Genomic DNA, 13400 nt, shown 5'->3' on the forward strand with positions numbered 1-13400 from the left:
CCAGGCCTAACCCACAGCACTTACAGTGAGTCTCACAATGCATAGTTCTTGTTGGAGGCTAGCCCTGGGTCCCCAAGTCCCCAGTTTGCATTTCAAGACCAAACCAAAACCACGCGGGTCCACTCTGATAAGAGCTCAAGAGAATGCAAAATGTTAAGGGAAGAACATGCCAGGGGAAGTGGGAATATTTTCAAGCACATGTTTACTTTGAACATTAAGGAATCACACTCATTTGTGTAGCCCCAGATCTTAGTTTGGTTTTGGTTCTGGCCCTAAATGAGTAACAACCGTCCAATCAAACTGCACCTAACAGCTTAACTGAATGAAACAGAACTCATCTGGAATGAGTCCAACTAGGGTCACAACAGCCATTTCTGCCCAAATGACAACACTGAGAAAAGGGAGCAGGAAGTCATCCATGCTTCAACCTATGTCATGGTGGTCATTAGTTCGAGCTGTTTTAAAAGACAGCACTTATCAGTACGCTTACCCTAATTTCTTGACGTATTCTAAATATCCAATTAGAATTTCATGGTAGACTGCGGTCCTCAAGCACTTAGGACGGAAGAAATGAACACTGTCAAGGTATGATATGTAAACTCTCCTGCATCAAGTGGGGAGAAAGAAACCAAGTCAAGTCACATAAGGAATTCTTACTCATGTGGTTAAAAACACAATCTCTCTCTCCTGCGCTTTTCTCACCTCGCTGATAATGCACATCACAGTCACAGATAAGCGACCAGACTGTGCACCATTCAGGCGAGTTTCGCGAGCCTACGGCTCTACTACAGACTTAGTGCCCAGTAGTGCCCGAAGCACAGTGTGTTAGTATTTATGGATCCAAATGTATTCTGGTGGCATTCTTGTTCTGAAAACAAACTCTAAACATACCCTAACATTCTTTCACACACCTCTCAGGCAAGGTGCTTTACCACAATCTAGATTTAAGCCCATTTTCTGAAAAAAAATTGTCTGTTTCCCACTTTGAATTTCAGGCTGCTGTTCGTATCCCCTCCCTTATTGCCAAGAGCACAGAACAGCAGTACTGAGCAGCGAGAATTTGCATTTCCATTTCCAAACCAAGCACATCAAAGTTTCTTGCCCATGATGCTTCCAACTCCCACTCAAATTGGAAGACAGCTGTGTTAAGTCCTACCTCTGGTTGGGTGGAGGGCAGTCAGAGCCATACTCTTGAACATGCATGCCAAAGAAACACAAGTCAACACCGTCTATCTCTTCGAAGGCAAAAAGGGCTTTGGTTCGGTATGGAAAAGATTCTGCCATCTCTCCACTATCTACAAACCTACACCATGCAGATTGGAGAGAAAAACATCTCATTCAGATCAGAATCATCAGCAGTAGCTACATTAGGCACAAGAGGAAAGGGGAAATTACTGGATACCTTGCTTTCATGCCTGGCTTCACTTCCACAGTTTTGTCAGAAGCATGAACTACCCGAACAGTGACTTCTCCTGATTCAGGGTGGTTTTGTCTCCTAAGAAAGTCATTCACACGGTTTTCCAGAAAGGTGCCAAGCCTGGTAGATGGCAACCCTAGAAATGCAGTGAGAAGTCCAGGAGTAACCAAGGTGCCAATTTATGACTGTTAAAATTCTTAAGCTTCAATATCAAATATCATTTCTGCACAAATAAGGTAACTTGATTTTGTTAAAATAAAGCAATGTGGTTAATATTTGAAAACAATCCTTAAAAAAACAAACAAACCTGGAATACTTCATGAACTTGTGTGCCATCCTTGCATAGGGACTATGCAAATCTCTATCATTCCAATTTTAGTACATGTGCAGTCGAAGCAGACATGGTAGTCAATTTAATGTGTTTTCCACCCACCTTCTTTTTTAAAAAAATATTTACTTTACTTACTAGAGATGGCGTATGAGTGTGGAGGCAGGGAGGGAGAAGCAGACTCCTCACTGAGCGGGGAGCCCTACGCAAGACTCAATCCCAGAACCCTGGGATCATGACCTGAGCCAAAGGCAGCTGCTTATCCAGCTGAGCCACCTAGGCACCCCTCCACCCAACTTTTTATTTGGAAAATTTTCCAATTTCAGACGTTAAAAAATAGAACACCTACATGCACTTTGCCTCAACTGCAGTCATATTTAAAAATGGCATTGGTTGGGTATTATGAGAAACTTTATAGGAAAAAAAGCATTCTGTAGGTCAGTAAAAAGTGCAAAGGCATCTATAACGTTAAACCAAATACCAAAAAAATGTGGTAATCTCAACTGTACAATAACAATCTTTGGCTACCACTCCCCCTGTTCCTGAAGCGAGACAGTCTGCAAGAAGCCCTAATCATATGGACCAAATCGAGGCAATCACGCATGGGATGGCAATTTTGGACAGTATTTCTACATGGGGCTCCCAAAATGAAGAAATTTAGGGGAAAAAAACCCCCCACACACACCTTGCACATTTCAAATCCTGATCCTTTACGTTATCTCTACACCCAACGTGGGGCTTGAACTCACAACCCAGAGATCAAGAGTCACATGCTCTTCAGACCAAACCAGCTGCCTGGCCCCTTGGATAATTTATTTTAACTATGTTTCAGGAAAGTATTGCCAGGATTTACTTCTGAGATTAAACTTACTTTTAGCAGAAAACTTATTTTCTTTCCTGGTTCGTGCAGATTTCTTTAAGCAGCCATCACAGACAAATCTAAAATGTAAACCAAGACTCTGCTTACACGTAGCTTAGAGAAACATTTAAAGTTAATACAGACTAGTTAACAAAGTCTACCATATACATATATACGTATGTGTGTGTGTGTGTGTATAAAGTTAAAATTTAAAACACAAACTGGGAGAAATATTTCTAAATATATAATAACGACTTAAAGTAAGCAATATACGAAGAGCATTTAGAAAGCATTAAGGAAAAAAAAATAAAAAAGAGTGTTCCTTAACCAACTGACTGACCTTAAGTTGCAAGAATCACTGTAAGCCTTTCAAGTACTCTTGCCCAGCTCTTTACATTAAGGAGAACACTAAAAAGGCACATCTGAACACAAACCATACACACATCAAATGACTGATTTTTTCCCTGCATGTTATTTTCTAGAAATGTGTTAATTAGCCACTTCTTTCCTGTGATCCCTAAACCAGCATCAGCAATTAAAGTGAAGAGCACAGGAGAGTACAGAGATCCCATATTTTTTAAACTTTGTATTTATTCATTTAAGTAATCTCTACCCACAACAGGGGTGGGTAGCCTTCAAACTCATGACCCTGAGTGAGATCACGAGTCTTGATCAAAAATCAAGCTCTTCCAACGCTTCAGCCAGGCACCCTGAGATCATGTACAGACACCCCCAACCTTGAACAGAGCTGGTATCAACTCCACCCTGGAGAGTGAATGGTGACCCATAGTAGTAAACAAGCGTCACAATGCACAAAAATCCATCTACTGTTGTTAGTCTTTGACAATGTGCAGCTTAAGTAAATACATGGAGAATATTCAGAAACAGAACCTGGGACCCAAAAACAGCTTGTTTACAGAAATCTGTTTGTAGTCATTTCTATGAAACTCTTTCACTGGACAATAGCCATATAACTTACTGTCCAACGCCCCCCCCCCCCCCCCCCCGGAAAACATCAAATCCTAACCCGTTTCACCATTTAGTAAACCATTCACAGCATGACATTTTCTCAGAGTAAAAAACAGAGCTGCCCCATGGACACCCTCTGTATCTTAAAATTTTCCTACTGTAGCCAGTATAAGCAGCACTCAAAATCTGGCAAATTTAATTCCTTCTAATAACTCTCTGCTAGTTTCCAGGTGCCAGAGATTTCTTAACTCTACTGATAAATCTTCCAAAAATACTTAGTTTTGATGTGTAATGATTACCAAGGAATTTTAAAAACCAGACTTGTATATGGATTAAAACAAGGCATGCAAATTAAGAGAAAAACCTAAATTTTTGGATTCTAGCTTAATGTTTTAAAAGTGAACTTCAGAATTTTTAAAAGATTTTATTTATTTATTTGAAAGATAAAGAGAGAGAGAGAGAATGCAAGGCGTACAAGCAAGGGGAGCGGCAGAGTCTGGAGAAGGAGCAGCAGGGAGCCTGACATGGGGGTCTATCCCAGGACCCCAGGATTATGACCTAAGATGAAGACAGATGCTTTTAACAGAGTGAGCCACCCAGGTGCCCCTAAAAGTGACTTTTAACGATCACACACAGTACCTTTGAAAATGATACAATCATTGCAATGATAAAAACTTGCTAAAGTTCACAAAGAAAAACTCTAGAAAAAATACTAATGTCTCACCCAGATGGCCAGATGATTTCATGATGAAGGACACAGATCTGATGCATCTTTCTTCCACACTCTGTACATTCAACAAACCTGGAATGAAAAGCCGAAGAATTTGAATTAAACCAGAACTTTAACTAAATCAAAACTTTCCAACATTTTCCCTTATTCCTGACAAGATAGCCAAGATTACATTCAAAGAATGGAACTGTTTTTAAAAGCTCTTCAGTGTTACAGGCAGAGCAAAATTCAAAAGAAATTAAGTCACTGAATGTGACAATTTTATCTGAGAGGGAGCACACGGTGGTGGGGGAGGAGGTTAGGGGCGAGGGGGGTTAGCATGATACAGAATTTAAACAGACTCCCTGCTGAGTGTGGAGCCCAACTGCATGACCCCAAGATGATGACCTAAGCGGAAACCAAGAGTCAGATACTTAACCAACTGTGACACCCAGGCACACCAAAAATTTTATTTTTAAGTAATTTCTACACCCAACATGGGGCTTGAACTTAAAACCCTGAGATTGAGAGTCACATGCTCTACCGACCGAGCCAGCCAGGTGCCCCCGAATGTGACAATTGTGGGTAGGCAGTAAAAAGTGAAAGATCACTATTGCTTAAACTTCCAAAGAAGTCTGATGCCATTGAGGATGCCTGGGTAGCTGAGATCATGACCCCAGGGTCCTGGGATGGAGTCCCACACTGGGCTCCTTGCTCAGCGGGGAGCCTGCTTCTACCTCAGTCTGCCACTCCCCCTGCTTGTGCGTGCTCTCTGACAAATAAAACTAAAAAAAAAAAAAAAAAAGGAAGAAGTCTGACACCATTCTATCCATTCTAGGAGCGTCCAGAGTACTAGGACTGTTCGGTACTTTCTGGGTGGCCTCACTACAAAGTAGGGGAGTATGAAAACGTCTGAAAAAGCACAGGGAAGGAACACATGACACTCAGCAGAGATAGGAGGGAGCTTCACTTGGGCCCAAACTATTCAGGGGATTTAGTGAAATGTACATGATATTAACTGTAACGCTTCCAAATTGGATGTATGTTGCACAGATTTATTCTCAGACCGCACTGGCCATGCAAACAGAGAATGAAAGGAAGAGGGAATATCAAAGTAAATGGACTATCCAAGGCACCACTTACAGTTCAGGATCCAGTGTGTCATTTTTTCTCTTGGAAAATTGTTCTTTATTTATTGTGCTAAGGAGAAAAGAGGGACACAATGAGAAAAAGCAGTAAAGATGAGCGATCTGACTACTATTCTAACCAAAGGAACAAATCTTGCAAAAGTGGATTATTTAAATCTTCTAAGATACTGAGGATACACTGAATAGGTACATTGTAGGCTCCCGCAAAATGTACATTTACATAAAGGAATGCCTATGTTTTTGGAGACTTTATAATAAATCTATTTCCCCTTAGAGGAAATGAAGAAACCAGCAAAACTTAACAACTGGAAACATAGGAGTTTGTTGTTCTTCTCATTTTAAAAACCTTGTTTACTACTCTTAGTAATCATTAGGTATTTATACCTTTTTTCTTTTTAAAAGATTTTGTTTTTGAGTAATTTCTACACCCAACATAGGGCCTGAACTCATCACCCTGAGGGTCCAGAGTCCCATGTTCCCCTGACTGAGACAGCCAGGTGCCCCCCCCCAGCATTTGTAGCATAGACAGCTCCTACACCGAGCTATGAAGATGGTGTATACGGAAGGAGCCAAACCCCTATTTAAAATTAATATTCATTTCTTAGGACAGTCTAGTCAAATAACGTTTTATATTAATAAAAAAAAATCTCAATATTAAAACACGTACTTCAGGTTACTAATTGTTACCTGTTTAAAATTTTCACATGGCCTCCCAACCCCCCAAAATAGCACAACACACTGCTCGTAGCCTCACAAATACAAAAGCTTATGTCTTAACCTTCTCTACCTAGAACAAACTTCAGGGTGCCCAACGCTGACTGCAGTGATTCCTCCTCAACAGAAAAGAGGACCTCTCTCCACACTTAAACTCCTTCCTACTACACATGGTCTAGATCTAAAGGGCCAAAGTCCTTGCTTTTCAAAGTGTGTTCTGAACACCAGCAGCATTTAAGGACCTACGAGCTTGTCAGTAACGCAGACTCCCAGGCCCACTACAGACCTACAGAATTGGAAGGGGATTTCCATACTCTTTAGTCTCAGAAATACATGGTCCTAAGGTTTAGATCTTGTGGGAAGCCACTCAACCGTACCAATGGTAAGGCTGCCTTCCTTTCCTGCCATCAGGGGAACTTACTTAGAGCTAGTCAGCCTGATTTATTTAGCCAAGGGTCAGAAAATCTCCTTAAGGTTCAAGGGGACCCAGCATCCACTCCCCAGACTAGCACCCGACTCTACTATATTGCAGCCCAACGGTGACTGAAGGAAAAGTGCAACTTCAAGACTTAATTTGGAAAAATTAACCAGTTTTCCCTCAGAAGCCCTATTTTTCACCAGTAGTGTAACAATTCCACACTTTTTGGAATGTTCTGAACTGCTTCTGTTTATTACAAGTTAAACCAGAAAGAAGGAACTGAAGAATATTAAAAGTACACCAAACAGTTCTTTCTTCCTAAAACAGTACACACCTGAAACACAGTGTCTAACTACATTTTAGCAATCAGAAGAGCTATTAGCCAATTTAAGCTATGTTTCCAAATTTGTCCTGGCATTTGCCACACACAGTAAGAGCTTGTGAGACTGCAAAAGCCCAACCAACTCTCTTTCTTCTGAGCTACTCTAATTAAGTGCCTAAACCCCTAATATGAAATGAATGTTGCTCAACGATTATAATGATTTCAGTACTGATAACCAAACACGAGAAGGCCATAAAGAAGTTATCTGTTCAATTCCCCTCCAACTTGAAAGAGTTAAATAACAAAGTTCCCTTGCACTACAACCTTTCAGTTTTTAGGAGAGAAGCTGTTTCCATATAGAAGAAATATCTAAAATGACCATCCAATCCAGTGTTGACCTATTTCCTAGCTCAGTGTTGACAAAACTTTCTGCTGTGACAGAAATGTGCTCTCTCTTTGCTGACTAACATGGCAGCCACTACCCACATATGTCTATGGAACATTTGAAATGTGAATTTTATTTCCTTTAATTAATTTGTATTGAAATAGCCAACTGTGGCAAACAGCTACTATACCGGCAGTGTAGCCCAAGACCACTAGAAGCTTAAGGATAATCACTTGACAACTCATCAAGACAGCACTTTCCAAAATAATGCAATTACTTACGTTTGAGGCTGGGAAGGGTCATCCCCCAAAGAAACGCTCTCCCCTTGGATTTCATTGAAACACTTCTCACAGAAATGATACCTGTCGGCAAGAAGGCCATACTGGGGTGAACTGTTCCGTTCACACAACACAGCCCAAGCCAAGCAACGAAGCCACCAATCACAGCAGGCCAAGGAGGGGGACGGGAGCAGAGAGCAGGTCATCAACGGCGACAAGGACATTCAATGATGCAGATTTATGGGCCCCACAGTTTGTTTGTTTTTTGTTTTTGGTTTTTTTTTTGTTTTTGTTTTTGTTTTTTTGGTTTTTGTTTTTTGCAATCAAAGCCAAGTGCAGACAACGGACAAGCATGAGGGAGAAAAAAAAAACACAAAACAAACGAAGAAATGAGGGATTGCAGGACAACAAAAAACAAAAGCAAGACAAGACAACACAAAGCAGAAAGCCAAGGCAAAGCACAGATTAGCATTAAATATCTCAAATGGGATCACAAGTAGCAAATGATTACAGCAAATAAAACAAAAAAGTTTCACTTACACAGACCTACATTCTCTCATTTTAGTAATTAATGCTACTTGATGAACATAATCAACAGGAGGAAGGATAAATACTGGCGGAGGAGAACTGCTGCTCTATTACTGGAACATAACAATCACACACTTCTCCCCATTTCCAACAACAAAGTAAGTAACAAAAAATCCACTATGGATACAGAACCAGGAAGCAATCACCTAAAAACAACCCGGACTGAAAAAAAATCCACAAAATTTTTTTGATCCCAGCGAAGCCACGTAAGTTAAAAAAAAAAATCTTTTTTCAACGAAAACTCTGCACAAGAGCTTAAATACTGATCGTGGCCACGCACTGACAGCTGAAAAGGCAAAGGCAGGCAGTGGTGCAGTGCACGCAGGCGCATGATTACATGTTCCTTAGGTACAAAGACTACAAACACTGCACACTGATGTTGAAAATCCAAAATTGGCACAAATGTCAAGGCTGCAGTATGAGGAAAGTTTCATGCAAGTTGTCACTTTTTTTTTTTTTTTAACGTTAAGTGCCTTTGACAACTTGATTCACTTTTCCTAGGTATTAACAGTGAAAAACTATGGATTCTAATGATTACAACAAAGCATTAGGAGAGTGCACCTAACTTTTTGTAAACAAAACAAAAAGTTTAAGTGACTTTTTCAAAGCTAGAAATGCAACTGTAGCACACAAGTCCAGCAAGAACCACCACGATGGGGTTGGTTTTATTAAAGAGTATTAACTGCCTGGTCTTGTTATGACTGTCTCAGAGCCCCAAGTTATATTTGTAGGCTAATGACTGAAAATAGGAGACAGATCATGCTTAAGATAGATAAATGAATGCCATCTGTATGATTACAGCCATTGTTTGGCCAGGAGAAAAATAAGGCAGAGGTTCCTAATTTGTTAGAACTCTACCATCCACTGTCATATTCAAAATACATTTTAAGTAACAGTCTGGTGCAGACCTATTTTTTGGAGCTTTCCCTTTTTATTGGCCTCTAGGCTTCACAGAGGCCAAGAAAAAACTCTGAAATCCTGTTTTCATTTGCTCTGAGTACAACTTAGTGATAGGCTGCACACAAAAACGAAACATTTCCCAAAAGATATAGCTGGCTAACAACTTTTGGTACAAGCTTTTTGGGTAGTTTTTGGGAAGGAGATGGCAGCAATTTCATGGACAAGGAAAGACATTCATTTAAAAATTTTCGCAGTTAGCCTCAGGCTGTGGTAAGCTGGTATATAATGCCATCTATGCCACCACTCACAAAGTTGCTTAAGCTCTCGAGGATTTGGGCTCCTGCCTTCTAAAAATAAGGGGCCAGACAACAACAAGGCTACCTTCTGCTGTCCTGACTCTGCAAACAAAGGCAGAATGCTAAGACCAGAACTTGTGCTGTACAGTTGTTTCCAAGCAAGATACACATGAACCACGAGTGTATGTGTGCTGGTCCATCCGCATGCGGTCCCTGGACACACGGATATGCGGACCATGGTCCACACATGGTTGAGCTTACCTGTTCTGGTAACTGTAGTAAGTGGCATCACGAGGGATTGTGCACAACTGTTTGCCATAGCAACAGAGTGTCTGTGGAGAAAACTCCAACTGCAATAGAAACCATTTGTTAAATAGTACACAGGCCTGAAAAACAAGCTAGAATAGTCAAACTGGCATTTCAGAAACAAAAGTCAGTGAATTCTCGAGTTCTCATTTATACAATGGGCTAGCTCAGTTTCTACGAGCACACACGGAACCACCACCACTCTTCATATCCTGCAGCAGCCCCAATTCTCAACGGGCAAAGAGCACACTAGTGGAGGCCTAAGATCCTGGACAGTACCAAACCGTAAATATAGTATCATGTTGGCTCCTATACATACACATCTATAATAAAGTTAACTTATAAATTAGACACAGGTAAGAGATTAATAACTAATAATAAAATAGAACGATAATAATAATATACTAAAAACACAGTTATGTGATTGTGGCCTTTCTCAAAATATCTTACTGTACTGTACCCACTCTTCTTGTGATGCTATGATGCCTAGGTGAAGAGGCGAAATGAGTTCAATGACGCAGGTGTTCCGAAGTAGCATGAAAGCTACTACTGACCTCTTGCTAGTATGTCAGAAGGTGTACCATCTGTTTCTGGACCATGGTTGACAGAAACCACGGGAAGGAAACCCATGACAAAGAGGGACGACTGTACTGTATCTGCTCACCACTCTGGGCGGGGCCGTCATGTCCTTCAACCACTTAGCAAAAAACTCAGTAAGACAAGATGAAATGCATGTGAGTTGGTATGCACAGGAAAACCAGCTCATGCCAGAACCGTGCACCCATAGGTGAAGATGATTCAAAGTCCTATTCCAGGTGAGTTTACAATCTGATGATTTAGGATTCTAATTAGTCAAGCTTTCTTACTGGTGAAAAATTTCTTACCTTTCTGCCACAACAATATCCAAGGCTTTGCATTACTGGGTCAATTTCTTGTTCAAAGACTTCAGACAGCTTGGAGCAATACTTATATACCCGAGATGTTTTCCGATTATACAACCAGGCATTGTTGAACATAAGCCAAATGTCATCCACATACTGCCAGGGTTCCTGATACTGTCCAGTGTCTAACTTCCTCTTGATGGTAGAAAGGTCCATGGGACTCTTCACAATATCAAAGTAATCCTAGAAAGGTTAAGTGGCACCAAACAACATTACCTCAGTCTCAGTATGTTTTAAGGTACATGGTGTGTCTTCCTATTATAATCATGAGTTTTCCAGAAAAGCTGAGTCTTTGACCTGATTGTATATCCAAGAAATTGACTAATGCCCTTCACTTTCTTTTAAAAGATTTAATTTAGAGAAAGAGAGCACATGGACAAGTGTATCAACTGGGGGAGGGCAGAAGGAGAGCAAATCCTCAAACAGATTCCCCACTGAGCACGGAGCCCGACACACGGGGCTGGATCCCAGGACCCTGGGATCATGACCTGAGCTGAAATCAAGAGTCAGCTACTCAACCGAATGAGCCACTCAGGCACCCCATCACTTCTCTAAATTACTAGTCTAAATTACTCGATACTACTATATTATATTTATTTTATTATATATATAAGGTAATTATTATATTATTTTAATTTATATTACTATAAATTACTCTAAATTACTAGATAGTAACAGAGCTACTATATAGACTTTCCAGATAGTAGGCTGATGATCTACTGAAACTCCAGATTCCTTACTATAGTATATGTGTGATCCATTTAAAGACCAAGAAGTCAAATGGTCTGTTTTAACATTTTAGTACTAAAAAGGGCCTACTGATGAGAAAACAAAGCCCAGTGAATATCAGTGATCTAAGGTCACAGAAAACTAGAGGAAGAAAGAAGTTCCTAAGAACTTTGCCTCTGTAAGCACTCCAATGCCTTATTCAACACCACTTAGAAACCTCAAATGAAGGCTCCCAGCAGCCTGGTGTAGAAAGGCCAAATTTAGAAACAGATGAAGTTAATTTGGTCCATCTTTTCTACCAAATAAATAAACCTGTGACCCAGTAATCACACTCCTTGGTATATACCCCAAAGAAACAAAAACATACACCCACACAAAATTTTGTACGTGAATGAATGAATATTCATAGCAGCACTACACTCAACAGCCTAAAAGTGCAAACAACTCAAATGTCTACAAACTCACAAACGGGTAAAGAAAATGTGATGTGGCCTTACAGTGGGATATATCTGGGCCACAAAAAGAACGATGTACAGGTTCATGCTATAATATGGATGAACCTTGAATGAAGCCAGTCATAAACACATACTATTTAATTCCATTTAATGAAATGCCCATAAACAAATCCACAGAGACAGAAGTAGACTAGTGGTTGGATGGGGGGAGGAAATGGGAGTGACTACTTATGGACATGGGGTTTCTTTTTGGGGGTGATGAAAATGATCCAAAAGAGACTAGCCATAGTTGCACAATCCTGTTAATACACAAAAATCACTGAATTACTCAGTTTAAATGGGTGTCTTGTATAATACGTGAATTATATCTGAATAAAGCTGTTAACAAATTAAAAAAAAAAAATTGAAAGTACCACCACATACTTACAGGGATTCCAAGAAGTTGAGGGTCCACAGGTTGACGAAAGGGAAGGGATTCTGGATCCTGTCGGTAAAGCGCCTCCAGAGTTGGCATCAGTGCCTGTCGTAACTCCTCTGGTTTGAAAACTTAAGAGCACATTTGAAATTAGTTATCAATTATGGAAAAGAAGAAATGCTCAAGTTGAAGCCATAAAAATATCTCACAAACCACAAATCTGCCTAACGTTATCTCCATGAAGGTATCACTTAGGACACACTTCCTCCTTCTAATTTCCCACATCAGGTAGCGCCTTCAAAACACCATGTCTAGTCAACTTTAAACACCCTTCATAACTCAGCTAATTTTTCAGTCAGAAATTCAGTTAAGATAGTCTTGACCAGGGACACCTGGGTGGCTCAGTGGGTTAAAGCCTCTGCCTTCAGCTCAGGTCATGATCCCAGGGTCCTGGGATTGAGCCCCACATCGGGCTCTCTGTTCAGCAGGGAGCCTGCTTCCTCCTCTCTCTCTGCCTGCCTCTCTGCCTACTTGTGATCTCTCTCTGTCAAATAAGTAAATAAATAAAGTATTTAAAAAAAAAAAAAAGATAGTCTTGACCAAGTAGAAACAGAATCCCAAGCATTCCAAAAATTTATGAACAGACCTGTCAAACGTTTCAAAATATACTAGCGATGGGGAGGGACAGGAGATGCTGTAGAACAAGAATAGAAGTAAGGCCTCATTCATGGTAACAGTATTTAACAAGTCAGAAATTAGACCTGTATTATCTTAACGCGAAAGGAATCCGAAACCCTGAGGGAAAAGTCCCTCATTAAATTTAGCTTGGTGTTTTAGAGCTGAGGAGGACATATCATCCTAATGGCAAATGTTAGGTTTAAGTCTAAACAGAAAACTAATTTGTTATTGCCAAAAAATGGACTGAGCTGATCAAATTTCATCCCAGTGTGTTGTTAATGTGTCCTAAAGATCAAAAAAGATTTGACGATGTGTCCCAAGTGGATTTAAGTTATTATTTAAGAAGCTATTCATTAAAGGTCCAATCTTGGGCTTTAAAACACTCTCAGCACAGGCCTTCTTACTTCTATTTACAAATTAATTTTTATCTTCATGAGGGGATATCTATTAGTACTTTAGATATTTTTCACTTGATGGTGGGGGTGACCATGAAAAAAAATGCACAAACAGGAGAGGATACTTTGTTTTTCATATCTGGTTATACT

General features: G+C 40.2%; 1 protein-coding gene and 1 pseudogene across 1 annotated transcript in view; both read right to left on the reverse strand.

Annotated features, from left to right (window-relative positions):
- EP300 (E1A binding protein p300) overlaps nucleotides 1-13400 on the reverse strand; it is an 81795-nt gene that overhangs the window by 8356 nt on the left and 60039 nt on the right. The window contains exons 17-26 of the mRNA XM_046011151.1: nucleotides 12190-12308; nucleotides 10522-10761; nucleotides 9593-9681; nucleotides 7551-7631; nucleotides 5426-5482; nucleotides 4298-4375; nucleotides 2617-2684; nucleotides 1403-1553; nucleotides 1157-1303; nucleotides 491-604 (exon numbers count right to left, since the gene is read on the reverse strand). Coding sequence (XP_045867107.1) covers nucleotides 491-604; nucleotides 1157-1303; nucleotides 1403-1553; nucleotides 2617-2684; nucleotides 4298-4375; nucleotides 5426-5482; nucleotides 7551-7631; nucleotides 9593-9681; nucleotides 10522-10761; nucleotides 12190-12308 — 1144 coding nt within the window. The remainder of the gene's footprint in view (nucleotides 1-490; nucleotides 605-1156; nucleotides 1304-1402; nucleotides 1554-2616; nucleotides 2685-4297; nucleotides 4376-5425; nucleotides 5483-7550; nucleotides 7632-9592; nucleotides 9682-10521; nucleotides 10762-12189; nucleotides 12309-13400) is intronic.
- On the reverse strand, nucleotides 1719-1818 carry LOC123947797 (annotated as a pseudogene).

Source organism: Meles meles, chromosome 7 (genome assembly GCF_922984935.1).
Source record: "Meles meles chromosome 7, mMelMel3.1 paternal haplotype, whole genome shotgun sequence".
Lineage (NCBI taxonomy): Eukaryota > Metazoa > Chordata > Mammalia > Carnivora > Mustelidae > Meles > Meles meles.